The sequence below is a fragment of the Rutidosis leptorrhynchoides genome, chromosome 9, assembly GCF_046630445.1.
Source record: "Rutidosis leptorrhynchoides isolate AG116_Rl617_1_P2 chromosome 9, CSIRO_AGI_Rlap_v1, whole genome shotgun sequence".
NCBI lineage: Eukaryota > Viridiplantae > Streptophyta > Magnoliopsida > Asterales > Asteraceae > Rutidosis > Rutidosis leptorrhynchoides.
The window spans coordinates 299,184,175-299,210,349 of record NC_092341.1 but is presented as its reverse complement, the minus strand read 5'-3'; the positions used below and the strand labels follow the sequence as shown (position 1 = coordinate 299,210,349).

At 31.8% G+C, this 26,175-nt stretch overlaps 1 protein-coding gene across 1 annotated transcript; it reads left to right on the top strand.

Annotated features, from left to right (window-relative positions):
* Window positions 1-22,980, top strand: LOC139868904 (uncharacterized). Its single transcript, XM_071857242.1, has 5 exons — window positions 1-175; window positions 20,514-20,526; window positions 22,371-22,470; window positions 22,560-22,625; window positions 22,702-22,980. The coding sequence occupies exons 1-5, from the start codon at window positions 1-3 to the stop codon at window positions 22,978-22,980; spliced, it is 633 nt and encodes a 210-aa protein (XP_071713343.1).
* The last annotated feature ends 3,195 nt before the right edge of the window (window positions 22,981-26,175 follow it).

Genomic DNA, 26,175 nt, shown 5'->3' with positions numbered 1-26,175 from the left:
ATGGACGGGTCAGGTCGTGCGGAAATGTTTTTACGCAACTATAAACTCGGGAAAACACTCGGTATTGGTGCATCTGGGAAAGTGAAAATTGCAGAGCATACATTAACAGGACACAAAGTAGCTATAAAAATCCTCAACCGCTGCAAGATCAAAAACATGGAGTCGGAAGAAAAAGGTATGAACAATTGACAGTTTACTGAAAGTCAGTATGCATAGGTATTAGTCTAATATTTATTTGTTGGAGTATGATACAAATTCAAAGCGAGCGGAAGCATTTTTTAAAGAAGTGATTCTAGTATTTCAAGACTATATTGCTTGAGGACAAGCATGAAATGTCCCGTTCTTATTGATTAAAAACGTTCCATATTAATTGATTTCGTTGCGAGGTTTTGACCTCTATATGAGACGTTTTTCAAAGACTGCATTCATTTTTAAAATAAACCATAACCTTTATTTCATAAATAAAGGTTTAAAAAGCTTTACGTAGATTATCAAATAATGATAATCTAAAATATCCTGTGTACACACGACCATTACATAATGGTTTACAATACAAATATGTTACATCGAAATCAGTTTCTTGAATGCAGTTTTTACACTATATCATACAAACATGGACTCCAAATCTTGTCCTTATTTTAGTATGCAACAGCGGAAGCTCTTAATATTCACCTGAGAATAAACATGCTTTAAACGTCAACAAAAATGTTGGTGAGTTATAGGTTTAACCTATATATATCAAATCGTAACAATAGACCACAAGATTTCATATTTCAATACACATCCCATACATAGAGATAAAAATCATTCATATGGTGAACACCTGGTAACCGACATTAACAAGATGCATATATAAGAATATCCCCATCATTCCGGGACACCCTTCGGATATGATATAAATTTTGAAGTACTAAAGCATCCGGTACTTTGGATGGGGTTTGTTAGGCCCAATAGATCTATCTTTAGGATTCGCGTCAATTAGGGTGTCTGTTCCCTAATTCTTAGATTACCAGACTTAATAAAAAGGGGCATATTCGATTTCAATAATTCAACCATAGAATGTAGTTTCACGTACTTGTGTCTATTTTGTAAATCATTTATAAAACCTGTATGTATTCTCATCCCAAAAATATTAGATTTTAAAAGTGGGACTATAACTCACTTTCACAGATTTTTACTTCGTCGAGAAGTAAGACTTGGCCACTGTTGATTCACGAACCTATAACAATATATACATATATATTAAAGTATGTTCAAAATATATTTACAACACTTTTAATATATTTTGATGTTTTAAGTTTATTAAGTCAGCTGTCCTCGTTAGTAACCTACAACTAGTTGTCCACAGTTAGATGTACAGAAATAAATCGATAAATATTATCTTGAATCAATCCACGACCCAGTGTATACGTATCTCAGTATTGATCACAACTCAAACTATATATATTTTGGAATCAACCTCAACCCTGTATAGCTAACTCCAACATTCACATATAGAGTGTCTATGGTTGTTCCGAAATATATATAGATGTGTCGACATGATAGGTCAAAACATTGTATACGTGTCTATGGTATCTCAAGATTACATAATATACAATACAAGTTGATTAAGTTATGGTTGGAATAGATTTGTTACCAATTTTCACGTAGCTAAAATGAGAAAAATTATCCAATCTTGTTTTACCCATAACTTCTTCATTTTAAATCCGTTTTGAGTGAATAAAATTGCTATGGTTTCATATTGAACTCTATTTTATGAATCTAAACAGAAAAAGTATAGGTTTATAGTCGGAAAAATAAGTTACAAGTCATTTTTGTAAAGGTAGTCATTTCAGTCGAAAGAACGACGTCTAGATGACCATTTTAGAAACATACTTCCACTTTGAGTTTAACCATAATTTTTGGATATAGTTTCATGTTCATAATAAAAATCATTTTCTCATAATAACAACTTTTAAATCAAAGTTTATCATAGTTTTTAATTAACTAACCCAAAACAGCCCGCGGTGTTACTACGACGGCGTAAATCCGGTTTTACGGTGTTTTTCGTGTTTCCAGGTTTTAAATCATTAAGTTAGCATATCATATAGATATAGAACATGTGTTTAGTTAATTTTAAAAGTCAAGTTAGAAGGATTAACTTTTGTTTGCGAACACGTTTAGAATTAACTAAACTATGTTCTAGTGATTACGAGTTTAAACCTTCGAATAAGATAGTTTTATATATATGAATCGAATGATGTTATGAACATCATTACTACCTCAAGTTTAGTAGGTAAACCTACTGGAAGTGACAAGAAATGATCTAGCTTCAAAGGATCTTGGATGGCTTGAAAGTTCTTGAAGTAGGATCATGACACAAAAACAAGTTCAAGTAAGATTTTTACTAGAATTAAGATAGTTTATAGTTATAGAAATTGAATCAAAGTTTGAATATGAATATTAACTTGAATAAGAAAGATAACCTACTGTATATAACAAAGGTTTCTTGATCTTAGATGATTACTTGGAATGGATTAGAAAGCTTGGAAGTAAATTAGTAAACTTGAAGGGATTTTTGAAGTGTTCTTGAAGTGTTCTTCCTATGATGATTATAGCTTGATTCTTGAAGTTATTTTTGATGAAGATGATGATTAACTACTGGAAAAATACGTTCATAATAGTGTGTGTGTGTTGAGAGAGAATTAGAAAGAGAATTGGAAATGAAATGGAGTGAATGATGAGTGGTAATTGGTGAGTGGTGAGTGGGGTTAAAAGGAGTTCTAGTTAGTTGACTAGCTCATGGTAGAAGTTAAAATTTATTAGTCATACATGACATAATCAAGAGTGGAATCCCATGCTAGTTCCTATTGGTATATACCCATAGTAAGTACGTTTTGAAGCTGTGTATAATACGGGTAAGAATACGACTAGAATTCTTGATGAAAGTAACTGTAACCATTTTCGATAAGTATGAGTGTTTTGATATATGTCTTGAAGTCTTCCAAAAGTATTTTAATACATCTAAATACACTACATGTATATACATTTTAACTGAGTCGTTAAGTCATCGTTAGTCGTTACATGTAAGTGTTGTTTTGAAACCTTTAAGTTAACGATCTCAATTAATGTTGTTAACCCATTGTTTATTATATCTAATGAGATGCTAAATTATTATATTATCATGATATTATGATATATTAATATATCTTAATATGATATATATACATTTAAATGTCGTTACAACGATAATCGTTACATATATGTCTCGTTTCGAAATCCTTAAGTTAGTAGTCTTGTTTATATGTATATAACTCATTGTTAATATACTTATGGAGATACTTACTTATCATAATCTCATGTTAACCATATGTATATCCATATATATATCGTCATGTCGTTTTTACAAGTTTTAACGTTCGTGAATCGCCGGTCAACTTGGGTGGTCAATTGTCTATATGAAACATATTTCAATTAATCAAGTCTTAACAAGTTTGATTGCTTAACATGTTGGAAACATTTAATCATGTAAATATCAATCTCAGTTAATATATATAAACATGGAAAAGTTCGGGTCACTACAGTACCTACCCGTTAAATAAATTTCGTCCCGAAATTTTAAGCTGTTGAAGGTGTTGACGAACCTTCTGGAAATAGATGCGGGTATTTCTTCTTCATCTGATCTTCACACTCCCAGGTGAACTCGGGTCCTCTACGAGCATTCCATCGAACCTTAACAATTGGTATCTTGTTTTGCTTAAGTCTTTTAACCTCACGATCCATTATTTCGACGGGTTCTTCGATGAATTGGAGTTTTACGTTGATTTGGATTTCATCTAACGGAATAGTGAGATCTTCTTAAGCAAAACATTTCTTCAAATTCGAGACGTGGAAAGTGTTATGTACAGCCGCGAGTTGTTGAGGTAACTCAAGTCGGTAAGCTACTGGTCCGACACGATCAATAATCTTGAATGGTCCAATATACCTTGGATTTAATTTCCCTCATTTACCAAATCGAACAACGCCTTTCCAAGGTGCAACTTTAAGCATGACCATCTCTCCAATTTCAAATTCTATATCTTTTCTTTTAATGTCAGCGTAGCTCTTTTGTCAACTTTGGGCGGTTTTCAACCGTTGTTGAATTTGGATGATCTTCTCGGTAGTTTCTTGTATAATCTCCGGACCCGTAATTTGTCTATCCCCCACTTCACTCCAACAAATCGGAGACCTGCACTTTCTACCATAAAGTGCTTCAAACGGCGCCATCTCAATGCTTGAATGGTAGCTGTTGTTGTAGGAAAATTCTGCTAACGGTAGATGTCGATCCCAACTGTTTCCGAAATCAATAACACATGCTCGTAGCATGTCTTCAAGCGTTTGTATTGTCCTTTCGCTCTGCCCATCAGTTTGTGGATGATAGGAAGTACTCATGTCTAGATGAGTTCCTAATGCTTGCTGTAATGTCTGCCAGAATCTTGAAATAAATCTGCCATCCCTATCAGAGATAATAGAGATTGGTATTCCATGTCTGGAGACGACTTCCTTCAAATACAGTCATGCTAACTTCTCCATCTTGTCATCTTCTCTTATTGGCAGGAAGTGTGCTGATTTGGTGAGACGATCAACTATTACCCAAATAGTATCAAAACCACTTGCAGTCCTTGGCAATTTAGTGATGAAATCCATGGTAATGTTTTCCCATTTCCATTCTGGGATTTCAGGTTGTTGAAGTAGACCTGATGGTTTCTGATGCTCAGCTTTGACCTTAGAAACATCGGCTTTCATACCCGGCCACCAAAAATGTTTCTTGAGATCCTTGTACATCTTCCCCGTTCCAGGATGTATTGAGTATCTGGTTTTATGAGCTTCTCTAAGTACCATTTCTCTCATATCTCCAAATTTTGGTACCCAAATCCTTTCAGCCCTATACCGGGTTCCGTCTTCCCGAATATTAAGATGCTGCTCCGATCCTTTAGGTATTTCATCCTTTACATTTCCTTCTTTTGAAACTCCTTGTTGCGCCTCCTTTATTTGAGTAGTAAGGTTATTATGAATCATTATATTCATACATTTTACTCGAATGGGTTCTCTGTCCTTCCTGCTCAAGGCATCGGCTACCACATTTGCCTTCCCCGGGTGGTAACGAATCTCAAAGTCGTAATCATTCAACAATTCAATCCACCTACGCTGCCTCATATTCAGTTGTTTCTGATTAAATATGTGTTGAAGACTTTTGTGGTCGGTATATATAATACTTTTGACCCCATATAAGTAGTGCCTCCAAGTCTTTAATGTAAAAACAACCGCGCCTAATTTCAAATCATGCGTCGTATAATTTTGCTCGTGAATCTTCAATTGTCTAGACGCATAAGCAATCACCTTCGTTCGTTGTATTAATACACAACCGAGACCTTGCTTTGATGCGTCACAATAAATCACAAAATCATCATTCCCTTCAGGCAATGACAATATAGGTGCCGTAGTTAGCTTTTTCTTCAATAACTGAAACACTTTCTCTTGTTCATCCTTCCATTCAAATTTCTTCCCTTTATGCGTTAATGCAGTCAAGGGTTTTGCTATTCTGGAAAAGTCTTGGATGAACCTTCTGTAGTAACCAGCTAGTCCTAAAAACTGGCGTATGTGTTTTGGAGTTTTCGGGGTTTCCCACTTTTCAACAGTTTCTATCTTTGTCGGATCCACCTTAATACCTTTTTTGTTCACTATGTGACCGAGGAATTGAACTTCTTCCAACCAAAATGCACACTTTGAAAATTTAGCGTATAATTCTTCCTTCCTCAATACTTCTAACACCTTTCTCAAATGTTCACCGTGTTCTTGGTCATTCTTTGAGTAAATAAGTATGTCATCAATGAAAACAATGACAAACTTGTCAAGGTATGGTCCACACACTCAGTTCATAAGGTCCATGAACACAGCTGGTGCATTAGTTAAATCAAATGGCATGACCATAAACTCGTAATGACCGTAACGTGTTCTGAAAGCAGTCTTTGGAATATCATCTTCTTTCACCCGCATTTGATGATACCCGGAACGTAAGTCAATCTTTGAATAAACAGACGAGCCTTGTAGTTGATCAAATAAGTCGTCGACTCTCGGTAGTGGGTAGCGGTTCTTGATGGTAAGTTTGTTCAACTCTCGGTAGTCGATACACAACCTGAATGTACCATCTTTCTTCTTGACAAACAAAACAGGAGCTCCCCACGGTGATGTGCTTGGTCGAATGAAACCATGCTCTAAAAGTTCTTGTAATTGGCTTTGCAGTTCTTTCATCTCGCTGGGTGCGAGTCTGTAAGGAGCACGAGCTATTGGTGCAGCTCCTGGTACAAGATCTATTTGAAATTCAACGGATCGATGTGGGGGTAATCCCGGTAATTCTTTCGGAAATACATCGGGAAATTCTTTTGCGATGGGAACATCATTAATGCTCTTTTCTTCAGTTTGTACTTTCTCGACGTGTGCTAGAACAGCATAGCAACCTTTTCTTATTAGTTTTTGTGCCTTCAAATTACTAATAAGATGTAGCTTCGTGTTGCCCTTTTCTCCGTACACCATTAAGGGTTTTCCTTTTTCTCGTATAATGAGAATTGTATTTTTGTAACAAACGATCTCTGCTTTCATTTCTTTCAACCAGTCCATACCGATTATCACATCAAAACTCCCTAACTCTACTGGTATCAAGTCAATCTTAAATGTTTCGCTAACCAGTTTAATTTTTTGATTCCGACATATATTATCTGCTGAAATTAATTTACCATTTGCTAATTCGAGTAAAAATTTACTATCCAAAGGCGTCAATGGACAACTTAATTTAGCACAAAAATCTCTACTCATATAGCTTCTATCCGCACCCGAATCAAATAAAACGTAAGCAGATTTATTGTCAATAAGAAACGTACCCGTAACAAGCTCCGGGTCTTCCTGTGCCTCTACCGCATTAATATTGAAAACTCTTCCGCGGCCTTGTCCATTCGTGTTCTTCTGGTTCGGGCAATTTCTAATAATGTGGCCCGGTTTTCCACATTTATAACAAACTACATTGGCATAACTTGCTCCGACACTACTTGCTCCGCCATTACTCGTTCCGACACCATTTGTTCCTTTCGTTCTATTAACCCCTGGTCCGTAGACCTCACACTTCGCCACGCTATGACCATTTCTTTTACACTTGTTGCAAAATTTGGTGCAGAACCCCGAGTGATACTTTTCACACCTTTGGCATAGCTGCTTCTGATTGTTGTTGTTGTTGCGGTTATTATTGTTGTTGGGATGATTGTTGTAGTTGCTGTTGTTGTTGTTGTTGTTGTTGTTGTTGTTGTTGTTATTGTTGTTGTTGGGCCGTTTGTTGTAGTTGCGATTGATGTTGCGATTGTTGGGATAATTGTTGCGATTATTGTTGTAATTGCTGTTGTTGTTGTATTGGTGATTCTTATCACTGTTTTCCTCCCACTTTATTTTGACTTGCTTCACATTGGCCTCTTCAGCAGTCTGTTCTTTAATTCTTTCTTCAATCTGGTTCACTAGTTTGTGAGCCATTCTACATGCCTGTTGTATGGAGGCGGGCTCGTGTGAACTTATATCTTCTTGGATTCTTTCCGGTAATCCTTTCACAAATGCGTCGATCTTCTCTTCCTCATCTTTGAATGCTCCCGGACACAATAGGCATAATTCTGTGAATCGTCTTTCGTACGTGGTAATATCAAATCCTTGGGTTCGTAACCCTCTAAGTTCTGTCTTGAGCTTATTTACCTCGGTTCTGGGACGGTACTTCTCGTTCATCAAGTGCTTGAATGCTGACCACGGTAGTGCGTACGCATCGTCTTGTCCCACTTGCTCTAGATAGGTATTCCACCATGTTAACGCAGAACCTGTGAAGGTATGCGTAGCGTACTTTACTTTGTCCTCTTCAGTATACTTACTTATGGCAAACACCGATTCGACCTTCTCGGTCCACCGTTTTAATCCGATCGGTCCTTCGGTTCCATCAAATTCCAAAGGTTTGCAGGCATTGAATTCTTTGTAGGTGCATCCTACACGATTTCCTGTACTGCTAGATCCAAGGTTATTGTTGGTATGTAGCGCAGCCTGTACTGCGGCTATGTTTGAAGCTAGAAAAGTACGGAATTCCTCTTCATTCATATTCACGGTGTGTCGAGTAGTCGGTGCCATTTCCTTCAAAATAGTCAAATGGAACAAGTTAATCATACAGAATATTAAGAGTAGTTAATAGTATTTCGTAGCATAATATGAACTCACTTATAAAAGCTTTTTCTTCATATTAGCGTTTTATAAGTTTAAATTCGGGTAGTACCTACCCGTTAAGTTCATACTTAGTAGCTAATATACAATTCAACTACTACAATTCTATATGAAAAACTGATTATAATAATATTTCGCAAACTTTTATACAATATTTTACAAACTTACAATACCGCTTATTTTACATAAAGCATGAAATATAGCACACAATAACTTTGATACAAGATAGTTGTGAAGATAATTCTAGCTAGTACACAAGTCGTTCAGCAAAGGCAATAAAGACACGTAATTCATACGTCCAGAAACAAGTCATGCATTCTGGTTTTACTAGGACTACTTCCCATCCTTGGTCTTGTGGAACATAACCGTTATGGCCGTTGATAAGACAGCATGTTGTAACGTCGTCAAAGGGACGAGGGTTACGTAATGTCCAACAGTCCCGTAACAATCTAAAAACCTCATTTCTTACCCCAATTACCGACTCCGTCACTTGTGGGAATGTTTTGTTTAATAGTTGTAGGCCGATGTTCTTGTTCTCACTTTGTTGAGAAGCGAACATTACTAATCCGTAAGCATAACATGCTTCTTTATGTTGCATGTTAGCCGCTTTTTCTATATCACGAAGTCCAATATTCGGATATATTGAGTCAAAATAATTTCTTAACCCATTGCGTAAAATAGCATTTGGGTTCCCCGCAATATATGCGTCAAAGTAAACACATCGTAACTTATGGATTTCCCAATGTGATATCCCCCATCTTTCGAACGAAAGCCTTTTATAAACCAAGGCATTCTTGGAACATTCTTCGAATGTCTTACAAACTGATCTCACCTTAAATAGTTGTGCCGAAGAATTCTGACCGACTCTAGACAAGATTTCATCAATCATGTCTCCGGGTAGGTCTCTTAAAATATTGGGTTGTCTATCCATTTTGTGTTTTTATACTGTAAAATAGACAAGAGTTAGATTCATAAAAAAAATACTTATTAATACAAGCAATTTTTACATATATCATAAAGCATAAGCACACTATATTACATATATTACACCACACGAATACAACTATCTTATTCCGACTTGCTTGTTTCTTCTTCTTCGGTTTTGGTTCGTTTTGCCAAGTTTCTAGGGATATATGATGTTCCCCTAATACGAGCCATCGTTTTCCACATTGGTTTAGAAAAACCTGGTGGTTTAGAGGTTCCCGGGTCATTGTTACAACTTAAGGACTTCGGGGGTTGACGATACATATAAAGTTTATCGGGGTTGGAATTAGATTTCTCTATTTTTATGCCCTTTCCCTTATTATTTTCTTTTGCCTTTTTAAATTCAGTTGGGGTAATTTCTATAACATCATTGGAATTCTCGTCGGAATCCAATTCATCGGAGAATTGGTAATCCTTCCAATATTTTGCTTCCTTGGCGGAAACACCATTGACCATAATTAACCTTGGTCGGTTGGTTGAGGATTTTCTTTTACTTAACCGTTTTATTATTTCCCCCACCGGTTCTATTTCTTCATCCGGTTCCGATTCTTCTTCCGGTTCCGATTCTTCTTCTGGTTCCGACTCTTCTTCCGGTTCCTCTTCGGGAACTTGTGAATCAGTCCACGAATCATTCCAATTTACATTTGACTCTTCATTATTATTAGGTGAGTCAATGGGACTTGTTCTAGAGGTAGACATCTATCACATAATATCAAACGCGTTAAGAGATTAATATATCACATAATATTCACATGTTAAAAATATATAGTTTCCAACAAAATTTGTTAAGCAATCATTTTTCAAGTAAACACGGTCGAAGTCCAGACTCACTAATGCATCCTAACAAACTCGATAAGACACACTAATGCAAAATTCTGGTTCTCTAAGTCCAACGCTCTGATACCAACTGAAATGTCCCGTTCTTATTGATTAAAAACGTTCCATATTAATTGATTTCGTTGCGAGGTTTTGACCTCTATATGAGACGTTTTTCAAAGACTGCATTCATTTTTAAAACAAACCATAACCTTTATTTCATAAATAAAGGTTTAAAAAGCTTTACGTAGATTATCAAATAATGATAATCTAAAATATCCTGTGTACACACGACCATTACATAATGGTTTACAATACAAATATGTTACATCGAAATCAGTTTCTTGAATGCAGTTTTTACACAATATCATATAAACATGGACTCCAAATCTTGTCCTTATTTTAGTATGTAACAGCGGAAGCTCTTAATATTCACCTGAGAATAAACATGCTTTAAACGTCAACAAAAATGTTGGTGAGTTATAGGTTTAACCTATATATATATCAAATCGTAACAATAGACCACAAGATTTCGTATTTCAATACACATCCCATACATAGAGATAAAAATCATTCATATGGTGAACACCTGGTAACCGACATTAACAAGATGCATATATAAGAATATCCCCATCATTCCGGGACACCCTTCGGATATGATATAAATTTCGAAGTACTAAAGCATCCGGTACTTTGGATGGGGTTTGTTAGGCCCAATAGATCTATCTTTAGGATTCGCGTCAATTAGGGTGTCTGTTCCCTAATTCTTAGATTACCAGACTTAATAAAAAGGGGCATATTCGATTTCGATAATTCAACCATAGAATGTAGTTTCACGTACTTGTGTCTATTTTGTAAATCATTTATAAAACCTGTATGTATTCTCATCCCAAAAATATTATATTTTAAAAGTGGGACTATAACTCACTTTCACAGATTTTTACTTCGTCGAGAAGTAAGACTTGGCCACTGTTGATTCACGAACCTATAACAATATATACATATATATTAAAGTATGTTCAAAATATATTTACAACACTTTTAATATATTTTGATGTTTTAAGTTTATTAAGTCAGCTGTCCTCGTTAGTAACCTACAACTAGTTGTCCACAGTTAGATGTACAGAAATAAATCGATAAATATTATCTTGAATCAATCCACGACCCAGTGTATACATATCTCAGTATTGATCACAACTCAAACTATATATATTTTGGAATCAACCTCAACCCTGTATAGCTAACTACAACATTCACATATAGAGTGTCTATGGTTGTTCCGAAATATATATAGATGTGTCGACATGATAGGTCGAAACATTGTATACGTGTCTATGGTATCTCAAGATTACATAATATACAATACAAGTTGATTAAGTTATGGTTGGAATAGATTTGTTACCAATTTTCACGTAGCTAAAATGAGAAAAATTATCCAATCTTGTTTTACCCATAACTTCTTCATTTTAAATCCGTTTTGAGTGAATCAAATTGCTATGGTTTCATATTGAACTCTATTTTATGAATCTAAACAGAAAAAATATAGGTTTATAGTCAGAAAAATAAGTTACAAGTCATTTTTGTAAAGGTAGTCATTTCAGTCGAAAGAACGACGTCTAGATGACCATTTTAGAAACATACTTCCACTTTGAGTTTAACCATAATTTTTGGATATAGTTTCATGTTCATAATAAAAATCATTTTCTCAGAATAACAACTTTTAAATCAAAGTTTATCATAGTTTTTAATTAACTAACCCAAAACAGCCCGCGGTGTTACTACGACGGCGTAAATCCGGTTTTACGGTGTTTTTCGTGTTTCCAGGTTTTAAATCATTAAGTTAGCATATCATATAGATATATAACATGTGTTTAGTTAATTTTAAAAGTCAAGTTAGAAGGATTAACTTTTGTTTGCGAACAAGTTTAGAATTAACTAAACTATGTTCTAGTGATTACGAGTTTAAACCTTCGAATAAGATAGTTTTATATATATGAATCGAATGATGTTATGAACATCATTACTACCTCAAGTTTAGTAGGTAAACCTACTGGAAGTGACAAGAAATGATCTAGCTTCAAAGGATCTTGGATGGCTTGAAAGTTCTTGAAGTAGGATCATGACACAAAAACAAGTTCAAGTAAGATTTTTACTCGAATTAAGATAGTTTATAGTTATAGAAATTGAATCAAAGTTTGAATATGAATATTACCTTGAATAAGAAAGATAACCTACTGTATATAACAAAGGTTTCTTGATCTTAGATGATTACTTGGAATGGATTAGAAAGCTTGGAAGTAAATTAGTAAACTTGAAGGGATTTTTGAAGTGTTCTTGAAGTGTTCTTCCTATGATGATTATTGCTTGATTCTTGAAGTGATTTTTAATGAAGATGATGATTAACTACTGGAAAAATACGTTCATAATAGTGTGTGTGTGTGTTGAGAGAGAATTAGAAAGAGAATTGGAAGTGAAATGGAGTGAATGATGAGTGGTAATTGGTGAGTGGTGAGTGGGGTTAAAAGGAGTTCTAGTTAGTTGACTAGCTCATGGTAGAAGTTAAAATTTATTAGTCATACATGACATAATCAAGAGTGAAATCCCATGCTAGTTCCTATTGGTATATACCTATAGTAAGTACGTTTTGAAGCTGTGTATAATACGGGTAAGAATACGACTAGAATTCTTGATGAAAGTAACTGTAACCATTTTCGTTAAGTATGAGTGTTTTGATATATGTCTTGAAGTCTTCAAAAAGTATTTTAATACATCTAAATACACTACATGTATATACATTTTAACTGAGTCATTAAGTCATCGTTAGTCGTTACATGTAAGTGTTGTTTTGAAACCTTTAAGTTAACGATCCCAATTAATGTTGTTAACCTATTATTTATTATATCTAATGAGATGCTAAATTATTATATTATCATGATATTATGATATATTAATATATCTTAATATGATATATATATATATACATTTAAATGTCGTTACAACGATAATCGTTACATATATGTCTCGTTTCGAAATCCTTAAGTTAGTAGTCTTGTTTATATGTATATAACTCATTGTTAATATACTTATGGAGATACTTACTTATCATAATCTCATGTTAACCTTATGTATATCCATATATATATCGCCATGTCGTTTTTACAAGTTTTAACGTTCGTGAATCGCCGGTCAACTTGGGTGGTCAATTGTCTATATGAAACATATTTCGATTAATCAAGTCTTAACAAGTTTGATTGCTTAACATGTTGGAAACATTTAATCATGTAAATATCAATCTCAGTTAATATATATAAACATGGAAAAGTTCGGGTCACTACAAAGCAACGCTCAAGTGTGGGAATATTTGATAATGCTAAAAATGAACATATATTTCATAGCATTATCCCTCAAGAAAGACAAGCTTTTAGTTGCGATTGTTCTATTTACAAGATATATTCGTTTAAATAATAAAAGGTGAAGACAAAAGACAGATTCGACGAATTAAAGACGCAAACGACCAAAAAGCTCAAAAGAACAAAATACAATCAAAGAGGTTCCAATTATTGATAAGAAACGTCTCGAAATTACAAGAGTACAAGATTCAAAATGCAAAGTACAAGATATTAAATTGTACGCAAGGACGTTCGAAAATCCGGAACCGGGACCAGAGTCAACTCTCAACGCTCGACGCAACGGACTAAAAATTACAAGTCAACTATGCACATGAATATAATATAATATATAATTAATTCTTAAAATTAATATATATATATATATTATATTATATTATATTATAAAACCGTCGGCAGAAGAAAACAACCAAATGTGAGCCTCCCCAGCTGGCCATGCGATCGCATGGCCTTGAAGAGCAAAGCTCATGCGATCGCATGAGCTCCTTTTTCAGTTCACAGGCCTATAAATTCGCAGTTTGGTGAATGTAATATCATCAATATATCCATCCTCTCTATATCTATACGTAATATTTATAATTTATATTTTAATTTTAATTTTAATTTTAATTTTAATTCTAATAATAAGGGTATGTTAGCGAATGTTGTAAGGGTGTAAGTTGAAATTATGTCCGTGTAACGCTACGCTATTTTTAATCATTGTAAGTTATGTTCGACCTTTTTAATTTAATGTCTCGTAGCTAAGTTATTATTATGCTTATTTAATCCGAAGTAATCATGATGTTGAGCTAAAAATATTAAAATTAGGTAATTGGGCTTTGTACCATAAATGGGGTTTGGACAAAAGAACGACACTTGTGGAAATTAGACTATGGGCTATTAATGGGCTTTATATTTGTTTAACTAAATGATAGTTTGCTAATTTTAATATAAAGATTTACAATTGGACGTCCCTATAAATAACCATATACACTCAATCGGACACGATGGGCGGGATATTTATATGTACGAATAATCGTTCATTTAACCGGACACGGGAATGGATTAATAGCCACTAGAATTATTAAAACAGGGGTGAAATTATGTACAAGGACACTTGGCATAATTGTTAACAAAGTATTAAAACCTTGGGTTACACACAGTCGATAACCTGGTGTAATTATTAAACAAAGTATTAAAATCTTGTTACAGTTTAAGTCCCCAATTAGTTGGAATATTTAACTTCGGGTATAAGGATAATTTGACGAGGACACTCGCACTTTATATTTATGACTGATAGACTGTTATGGACAAAAACCAGACGGACATATTAAATAATCCAGGACAAAGGACAATTAACCCATGGGCATAAAACTAAAATCAACACGTCAAACATCATGATTACGGAAGTTTAAATAAGCATAATTCTTTTATTTCATATTTAATTTCCTTTATTTTTTATTTAATTGCACTTCTAATTATCGCACTTTTATTTATTGTTATTGTATTTAATTGCACTTTTAATTATCGTACTTTTTAATTATCGCAATTTTATTTTATCGCACTTTTATTTATCGCAATTTCATTATCGTTATTTACTTTACGCTTTAAATTAAGTCTTTTATTTATTTAATATTTTACATTTGGTTTTAACTGCGACTTAAGTTTTTAAAATCGATAAACCGGTCATTAAACGGTAAAAACCTCCCTTTATAATAATAATATTACTTATATATATATTTGTATTTTTATAAAATAAAACTAATATAGCGTTAAGCTTTGTTTAAAGATTTTTCCCTGTGGAACGAACCGGACTTACTAGAAACTACACTACTGTACGATTAGGTACACTGCATATAATTGTTGTAGCAAGGTTTAAGTATATCCATTCTCTAAATAAATAAATATCATGTGTAAAATTGTATCGCATTTAATAGTATTTCCTTTTAAAATTTAATAGTATTTTATACCCCTTAGCTTTGACATCAGTAAGTATATATAATGATTTGAAACTTATAAAATATGAAAACTAAACATTGGATTCAAATATGTAAGATAAGATACGAATTAATTACGTGTAATTTAAAATGAATCTACATATATGATTCCTATAATTATTGTATGTATATTATAATAAGATTTAGAAAAATAAAAATTCAATAAAAGTTATTATATATTATATAACTATTAAGTATTATATAAATGATAAATTATATATTAAATGTAAAATTATATATTAAATGTAATTACAAGTAAGAATATAGTTGTTATACTGAGAATATTAGTATTAATATAATTAATAATATTAAGGTCACAAACTTTATAGTCATTATTATCATTATCATTAATAATAATGGTATTATTATCATTAATATATTATTATATTATTATTATTGTTATTTATAATATTAGAAATCTTATTAAAGATATAGTTATTAATTAATTATAATGCATAAAAACAAGATATATATATATATATATATATATATATATATATATATACGAAATATGAAAACAATTATATACACTGATATAGGAAACAGATATAGATATATATACTAAATATACAGATACATGATATGAAATACAATTATGTATATATAATAAATACATTATACATATTGAATACAGATTCAAATCACTATCACTTTTGTTAATTTGGTCCAACTGATTGATATAGGTGTCGACCTCAATCCACAGCCAAAATCCAAAATTTGTTAAATATCAATTTCCAAGTTTTTATCTTTATCTGATTCTATTAGAAGTCTATATCCATTTTTTTATTTATTTTTGTTTATTTTTTTCATCTGATGATTCTTTTGTCGACCCATTTGGACTATAAACGCCATTCGATTATCAGTAATATTAATTACAAAATTCAGTTTTCTCATTACCATATTCAATTAGGAATTAAACAGCTTTCAATTATCGAAATAAAAAGAAAGGGAAACGAAGAACACAGCTTCTGTTAGGTTCGTGTTTATTTTTTTTTAAAGCTTGAAATCGAAATCCATTCCAAAATCTTTAAATGTAGTGTTAATAGGAATTATCTATTCAAACTTACTGCAAAAATTGAGCTTTCAATTCTTCAAAACGAAATCTAATTTTGGAGTCAAACTTCTTGTTTCAAAAGTCAAACATTTTGTTCATAACAAAATTCGGAATCGTATGGATGTTTTTGTTGAAATTAATGATTTATAAAGTTTCTATGAACTACTTGAAACACAATTCGTGTTATAATTTTTTATCTAAAACGAATACTAAATCGAAATTGAGTTTATTTTTTTCTTTTTATTTGCGACTGCAATAGTAGTTTTATTTCTGTTTTATTTCGTTTTTATGCAAACAAGAACACCTCTTTCTGATTCTATGTTGGTTATAAGTCCTAAATGATATCACGAATTCGTTGTCATGATTTAATTGAGCTATGGTCGACTTAGCCTGGGAAGAAGAAGGGACAACAGAATAGGTTAACTAAAAATTAAATAAGAATAATAACAGAATAGGTTAACTAAAAATGGGATATCGGTTTAGCAAGTGGTCAAGGGTTCGAGCCCGGGCATGGACTGCTATTTTCTTTGTAGGCCACTTTCCTATTTAAGGTAGTTGATTATTTATTATTATTATTATTATTATTATTATTATTATTATTATTATTATTATTATTATTATTATTATTATTATTATTATTATTATTATTATTATTAGGATTATTATTATTGTTATAATTATTATTGTTATGGTTGTTATTATTATTATTATATATTAAGAATATGAATATTAGAATTATGAGTATTAATCTTATTATGATTATTAAGATTGTTATTATGAAGATTATTATTAAGTAATGTTAACATTATAATTATTATTTATCATTTTTATTATAATTATTATTATTACTCTAACTATTATTATTATTATAAGTATTACTAGTGTAAGTATTATTATTATTATTATTATTATTATTATTATTATTATTATTATTATTATTATTATAATTAAAATAATACAATTTATTATCATTTTCATAAATATTAGTATTAATATCATTTTATAATTATTAGAATTATCATTATGTATTCTTATCATTAATTATCATTATTATTAATGTTATTAGATTATTATAAGTATTATTATTAATATTATGAGTATCATTATTATTATACTATTAAAATTATTATCCTAACTATAAATAACAGTAAAATTACTATAATTATTATTATTATCAGTATTGTTATTGGTAATATTATCATTATAATCAAATACAATTATTAGTATCATTCATACAATTAATATAATTGTCATTATGGTTAGTATTAGTAATATTATTATTATTATTATTACAACTATATTATTATCATTATTATCATTAGTAATAAAATTATTATTTTATAGTTGTTATTATCATTTTCATTAAAATTATTATTATTTTCATCATTATTATTATTTTTATCAAGACTATTATTACTTTAGTATTATTTTAACAAACGAATGATATCTATATAAAAATATTTTTACAAGTAAACTAATAATACATACTAACATGTTTTAATATATTAACTAATATATTAGTATTCATATTGATATAACATAAATTATATATCTTATATATATATATATATATATATATATATATATATATATATATATATATATATATATATATATATTATGACAAATTATAAGCAATAATGTAATTAAATATATATAAAGATATTAAACTTAACACATTATAAAAGATAAATAAATTTAGTTGATTAAATATGATATGTGTTAATATATATATATATATTTGATATAGGTTCGTGAATCCGAGGCCAACCCTGCATTGTTCAGTTGTTCAATGCCGTTATTTGTATTTTTACTACAAAATACAGTATTGTGAGTTTCATTTGCTCCCTTTTTAAATGCTTTTGCAATATATATTTTTGGGACCGAGAATACATGCGCTATTTTTATAACTATTTTACGAAATAGACACAAGTAATTGAAACTACATTATATGATTGAATGATCGAAATCGAATATGCCCCTTTTAGCTTGGTAGCCTAAGAATTAGGGAACAAACCCCCTAATTGACGCGAATCCTAAAGATAGATCTATCGGGCCCAACAAGCCCCATTCTGGAATTTGGAATGCTTTAGTACTTCGATTTTATCATGTCCGATGGGTGTTCCGGAATGATGGGGATATTCTATATGCATCTTGTTAATGTCGGTTACCATGTGTTCAATCCATATGAATGATATTTTTGTCTCTATGCATGGGACGTTTATTTATAAGAACTGAAAATGAAAATCTTGTGGCCTATTAAAATGATGGAAATGATTATTTATGTTAAACTAATGAACTCACCAACCTTTTGGTTGACACTTTAAAGCATGTTTATTCTCAGGTATGAAAGAAATTTTCTGCTGTGCATTTGCTCATATTAGAGATATTACTTGGAGTCATTCATGACATATTTCAAAGACGTTGCATTTGAGTCGTCGAGTTCATCAAGATTATTACTAAGTCAATTATAGTTGGATATATTAAAAAATAGTATGCATGCCGTCAACATTCAATGTAAATGAAAGTTTGTCTTTTAAAAACGAATGCAATGTTTGTAAAATGTATCATATAGAGGTCAAATACCTCGCGATGTAACCAAATGTAATGTATTCATCCAGATGGATTAGGACTGGTCACTTCATAAATGAGATCACTATTTCTGGAAACCCAACGAAGTGTTCAACTACAGGAGACCATGTTCCCGATATTGATAAAAAGATTCGCGCACTGAAAAAGAAGGTAAAGTTCTGTAGCTACATGAGTTATCGCATAAAATAGACTTCAATTGTTAAGGGATTTAGAGTTTGTGGAACACACTCATTTTACAAATTGTGGGTATTACAATTAAATGCATTGAGAACTCAAGAAACCCGATTATTCAGTCGCCACCGCACAATCTACCTCGATTAATCAATTTACTTGTTATTATTAATCTACGGATGAGTTTTTTTAAGCTTTCAATAAAGCTTCATCTTGAAGATGATGAAGAAGATCTTTGTTACAATTTTTTAGAAAACTTCAGGGACCAATCATGTATTTTTGACTGACTGAGAGTTTAACAAAGTTAAAGCAGGGATTAATTTGGGAAGTTATTTGGTATTTAAGGATGATTTATGCAGTTTTATTAACGCAAGGACAATTTGGGTAAAAAAAACCATAAACACATGAACGATTTGAGCAATTTTGTCATTTTTATAATATACTGAAATGATTTATAAGATATAAGATAATAATAATATGTAATGATTTTTCTCTCATCATTCTAATTCTAATCAATTATATAAATATGTTTGAACTAAAGGGCGCAAAAGTGTAAATATATTTAGGTTTTCTATACTCCTTATGTATAAATACACCTCCGTATATTTACTTCCCAAAATTATCTGATCGGAACCCTAATTTCCTGAAGAAGATTAATAATCTTTATCGTCGTCATCATCATCATCATTATTGATCAGGTATATATACTTTGTGTGTGCTCTCTTAAGTACTGTTAGTTTTAATTTTACTTTATATACCAGTTTTATTTTATTTTAAGTTTTATTTTGGAGCTTGAGCTTTCAAGTCTGGAGTTGAGCCATAGCATATGATAAAAACAAATGAATAATCACGTTCCTTAGACTTTTTTGCACATATGATCTCTTCTATTTCTTGTTCCGTCTTCTTGGTTGGTACTCTGTAATCACAACATACACCTTCTTAGTTGGTATTCACAAGTATGCTCACACGCCTTGATTTGAATACATAATCATTTATTTGTTTTTTTGTGTAACAACTTAGTTTTATTATTAAAATAGGACACGAGACCTAATTTGTTCATGTAAATATAATTTTAACAAATAATATACATTTACGAAAGTTATGTTTTATGTTATTTATCTAATACTTTTTATTTACAGTTTACTAAATTTATTCGAGTAAAGATGAGGTATATTATGATCCATAAAGCAAACCTTCAGTGGTGTCTTATTCAACATTATCTAATCACAAGCGTTATAGAAATGATGTGTTCCTGAGCTTTAAAAAACAGGTAAATACTGTACATCTCTAACTTGCTTGTGTATTTAATTTTGTTGCTTTTTTATATATAGTTGTTTTGCTACTATTCATGATTAGTTGTATAAAATATTAACATTTACATGATAAAGAAGTGGAAGTTTCAGCACCACATTAATGTGGATATCAATACTCCATTTATAGAGTACTGGTTTGAAAATAAATAAGTTATAAAATATCAATATTTTTAGATGAAAGTTGATGGTTCATGCTTACATAAGTTAATGTTTTAATCCTTTATATAAGTAATATGTTAATGGAGATCTAGGTTGTATTAGTGTCTCTAACATTCTAACAAGAGCCACGTTAGGTTGCATTAATAAGTCTTAACTATAAATGAGTCTTCTTTTTCAATACTACGTGCTTTTGCTCAAGGTTGAAAAAGACGTGAGACGGGGTCGAGACATTTGAGACAAACATTGACATAATCGTTATCACCGTTAATTTATTACAAATTATTCAAACTAAAATACAACAATTTTAACTGATATGGCCAACTTATCGTTAATGAGGTCAAATTTGAGTTATGGTCTTTAAAATTGGATTTTATTTTTTCTAATTCCTAAATGATTTAGGAATTTTGAATTGGAATTAATTAAACCCAATTTTAAGAATTAGAAATAAAAATATTTAGAAATAATAGTTAAATGAGTTTTTTTCTCCAAAATTTTATTATATCTAATTCCTAAATGATTGAGTTGTGCTCTCCAAATTGTATTGTTAATTGCATTTTCTTATTTCTTATGGTCTTCAAATTTTATTATATCATTTTCTTGTTGGATATATATTAGAGGCTAACTCTTCTAGTGAAGTGGACTTAAAAAATGTGTAGAGTTACTAGGCCCATCTCTTAAACTTTATTAACTTCAAAAGCCCAAAAAGCCCATATATTTAGATGTTTATTCCAAATTTAATTCCACTTTCAACATCTCATTTCATTACTTGAATCCCAGCGATGTGAGTTCTATCTCTTTCTTTTTTTCATTATGATGAGGTTTTTTAGTTTCATCCAATCAAGGTCCTTATGTTTGTTTATTAACTTAATTTATTTCATTGTTTGATAACTATTTGCATACATCTTTATAGCTCATAGTTAAAAATATGAATTGGGGTTTCTAGTTGCAAAATGAACTGGGGTTTTGATTGCGTGATTTAAAGAAATTGGGGTTTTTTAGTTTTAGCTTGCTGTGAATCTATTCTGTTTATAAAACTGAATTAGCATGTTGTGATGTGAATAAATATGATTTTAGGGTTTATCCAGGGTATTTTTATTAGCTAAAACTGTAAATAAATTCTTCAATTCTGTTATAAAACTGAACTAGCATGGTGTGATATGAATAATATGATTTAAGGGTTTATTCATGGTATTTCTGTCAGCATATATGTAATTTGGTGTATAATGCTTTTTTGTTGTTTTAATACATAGATCTTCTTGTTCACGATTTAATTAATAAACCTCTAATTTATTGTTATTTCAACATCCATTTGATGTTCCTTAACCCGCTGTTCATGAAAGTCTGTAAAAATGTTTCTTATCTTGAAGTATAGTTTAATGTTTATACCACACCCTGTGCCATTGTGTAATTGTTGTGGTGTACTTGTAAGCTGATATACATCATGATTATACTACAGCTATACAAACTCATAATTGACATCGTTTGCTGCTATCAGTTTATACCCTCCCAATCAGTTTAGTTTAGCAGGGTATTGGGTATTTATGTTATTTCGTTATTGCTTAGTGTATGCATTGTGGTTTATTATGGTATTATGTGCTCGAATAGAAACTTACTTGTTCGCCCATGTGATTTTTTTACACAGGAATAGGAAGTTACTCATCCGTACTCGAAGTTTTTGTACTCTGTTTGAGTGCCCCGAGTACTCTATAAGAAGAGCTGCTGCTACGGAAGAAGATATAACAGTAGGTTTTGCGTGTTTTAACTATTTCCGTTTCTTTTAGTGTTATGTTTATTTGAAGTAATTATTTTTTAATTTTTCTCACCATCACAGAAAATTACAAGTTTTATATCTACCACAAATTTCCAGCCTGACCCATTAGATGACGAAGAGAATAAGGTATCAGGAAACACCTTTAGACTGTTTTCTGTTTCCAGCTTGCTTTTAACCTTGTTTTTTCATGCTTTTTGAACATATCAAGGATGATTTTCGTGATACTTCTAAAGACGACTCAAGCCGCAACGCTTATTTAGTTGCGGTTGCTAAAAATGAACATGAAGTTGCTCCAGTAGCTTTTGTGGGGGCCCTCATGGCCAAGATGCGTGTTCGTGGAGTATTTGAAGAAGTTTTCGATGCTGAAGATAGGCATCGTGGTTTCTTCAATACGAAAGTAATAAAATTTAATTTTTCTTACATAAATTTATTAAAGCCATTTATAATTTTTTATCACATATGTGCAGTAATCCTGGCTTAAGAAGGGAACTCGACATACATATGTTGATTCCTATAACTATGTTGGCTACTTCCAAAGAGTTTGAAGGTTCTGGGGTTGTTTCAAACTTGAGTAGTTGTGCGGTTCAATTCCTTAAAAGGGAAGGAATGGATCACGTTTTTGCTTTAACGGTCAAAAGTAATGAACTAGCACAACAGGCGCTTTTGAATGCTGGTTTGAAGGTTTGGATAAATTTTATTTTTTTCAAGTGTTTTCTTCTTAAATAGTTTATGCAAGTCCTGAATTGTTTTTTTTTTTTTTTTTTTTTTTTTTTTGTTTTTTTTTTTTTTTTTTTTGTGATTTCTAGTTTATTGGGCACCACAAGGTTCGAGGGCAACATTTATACGGTGTGGTACTAAACGATGACCTAAAGAAGAAGTATGAGAATAAGAAGTATTAGAAGAAGAACGATGAGAAGAAGAACACGAACAAGAAGATGAAGACTTACCCACCATGGTATTTGAAGAAGTTGACAAGGAAAACGAGGAGACAGGCTAGAAGGAAAAATGTTAAAATGATAACAGTAAGAAGAGTAAGAAGTGACATTTTGGTAGTAGTTTTACATACTCTATTAATCGAGTCAACAACAAACGTCGATTTATTGGTAGTAGTTTGACATACTCTATTAATTTGACGGTATTTATCATTGTTGTCGATCGCTCAATTACATATATATCTATGACTATTGTCTGTGTTACGTTACTGTGTAGTCATTCATCTTCTCTTGTATGTGTCATTTATCGCCTTACTTGTAAATTGTAACCGACTACTTTCCATAAGCATATTCTTGTTCTTGGAATTTTATATTGGTTCTTGTTTATATAGTGGTTTTTTTTAACGACGATTTATTTTGTATCAGTAGATCATTTATTTCAACGACCCTCATTATTTATTGGATTTTTTTTATATGGTGGTTTATAACTCAGGCGATTAAGGGTATTCTCAGATTTAATATTTAGGGCGTTTACCTTTGGAAAAGAGTTGAATAAGTGACGGGAAGTACATGTGTGTGTGAGGATTATGCTATTTATTTATGGATTTTAATAAAATCAATTTCAATTTAGTTTAGGTTGAAGGGTATAATAGTCACTTTACCTAATTGGTGTGGATGGACTAAAAACAAGTGTGGAAGGATCATCCCGATCATTAAACATATATAAGAGAGAGTACGGATCTAGTGAGAGAAAAAGACTTTCGGTGCTTTCTGGAGATCGACGGGACAAAAGGGAACCAACGAGATAACAAACTAGGACTACTACGACAATGTCAACGGAAAACAGGTTTCATCATACATGTTCTCCAGTTATCCAGAAAAATGGGTTGAGATAGACTCGTGGTATCACTTCAATAGATATAGATTAGTAAGGAATGTATTCATCCCTAAGAAGCGGTGAAGGAAAGGAATAGGGGAAATTTTGGTTATGTTCGCTTCGAGGGAGTACTGGATCCTGAATACTTGCTAAAGGAGCTTAATTCTATATACATGGGAGGAAGATTGTTCCATGCCTTCAAAGCCTATGAAAGGAGGAAACACGTTGATGTCGGATTGTCGGTAAAAATAATACCAAAATCTAAGGGAATGGAATACAACGGTGATTACTAATATAACTTTGAAAATTACGTTGATGAAGATAAAGAAATTCCGGCGTATGAGTTTCATAAGGCTTCGCAGTGTTGCAAAACTCGGAACAACTCGGCGAGAACTCGCTGAGTTCTCGGTTTCACTAGTTGGCATAGTTCTCGAGCTCTAACTCGGCTTAAAACTCGGTCAACGGCCGGTCAACCACCGGTCAACGGTGGTCAGAGGCCAGTCAACGGCAAACAGTGACGAATTGATGAAATGGAAAAAAAAAAAAAAAAATAAACTGAACTTACCTCGTTGTTTTTTAAAAGATGAAAAGGTTGATGAAGATGAGGATGATGGTGAAGGAGGATGGGGAAAGAGGAAGGTGAAGGAGGAGGATGAAGGAGAGATGAAATGGGGTTTTTGATGAAAATGATTTAACGTTTTTTTACAGTAATAGAAATTGAGTATGACTATGTGAGTAGGTCAAAACATTGGGTCAAGAGTTACTTTTCTTTTTGCCTTTTCAGCTACTCACTAGGATTAAAATGTGAGGTGACCTTAATTTAAAATGATGAAATAGGATTCACTTTTCTTTTGCCTTTTCTTTTTGCATTTTATTCTTAAATCTATATAATATATTTTGATATATATGTATACCAAAGTTATTTTTGGGTTTATATGTATATATATGTTTAAAATTCGATCACCGCTCGGTCAAACTCTAAACAAAACTCAGGATTACTCGAAAAATTAGTCAAAATCGGTAAAAGTCAAGCTTCGTCAACATCCGAGTTCACCCCCGAGTTCTCCCCGAGTCGCCGAGAACTCCTCAAAAACCTCCTGCCGAGTTCTCCCCGAGTCGCGAGTTTTACAACCTTGGGGCTTCGAGAGCTACTAATCGAGATATAGACAAAGTGTTTCGAATGGCTATCTAGAAGAGTAAAAATTTGTTCGATCGGATGACATTAGTGGTTCATTAATTCGGACTACTATGGTAGTTGGAGTGTACAAAGAACATGTGTCGGCTAATCACATTTAACATTTCTTGTTTTAAATGTGTACTGCTGCTTTATATAATTTATGTAAATAGGTGTTGTGACACTGGTTGATCATGCATATTGTACAAATACTCTCCGAGATATATAATACTCCGTATAACATTTGGATTTGAAAAAAGTAAGAATGATTAATCTATCTATCTATATTTCTATTAAAATCATAAAATGATGATGTCATTATTAGACTAATTCCTTTGTTAAAAAAAAAAATTAAAAAACAAAAGAAAAAATGTAACACCGTACTTTTTTTTATAACACAGTGGTAGTCTTATTTACAAAACGTGCCCTTACGTACAAACATAAACATAATTATTACACTTCATACATAAATACATTGTTATCAAAAACTGGTGTTACGTTAATATTCGATTTCATACAGACAACATCAGAGTTCTAGACTTGTCGAACACAACTCAACACGCCCATCTTCTCCCATATCCATAAAAGCAAAAGACCTACAATCTGCAAGGGGGAAGGTGGAGGGGTTAGCAAGAAGCTAAGTGAATGGACTAATCTAACAGCTAAAACACATAGGTACAATCACTAGAACAT

Bases quoted from the DNA above. Each gene is read 5' to 3' on its own strand.
- LOC139868904 (XM_071857242.1), top strand. From the start codon at position 1: ATGGACGGGTCAGGTCGTGCGGAAATGTTTTTACGCAACTATAAACTC. The intron at 22,471-22,559 runs GTAGGTTTTGCG...TCACCATCACAG, and splicing joins CTACGGAAGAAGATATAACA to AAAATTACAAGTTTTATATC. The intron at 22,626-22,701 runs GTATCAGGAAAC...CTTTTTGAACAT, and splicing joins TAGATGACGAAGAGAATAAG to ATCAAGGATGATTTTCGTGA.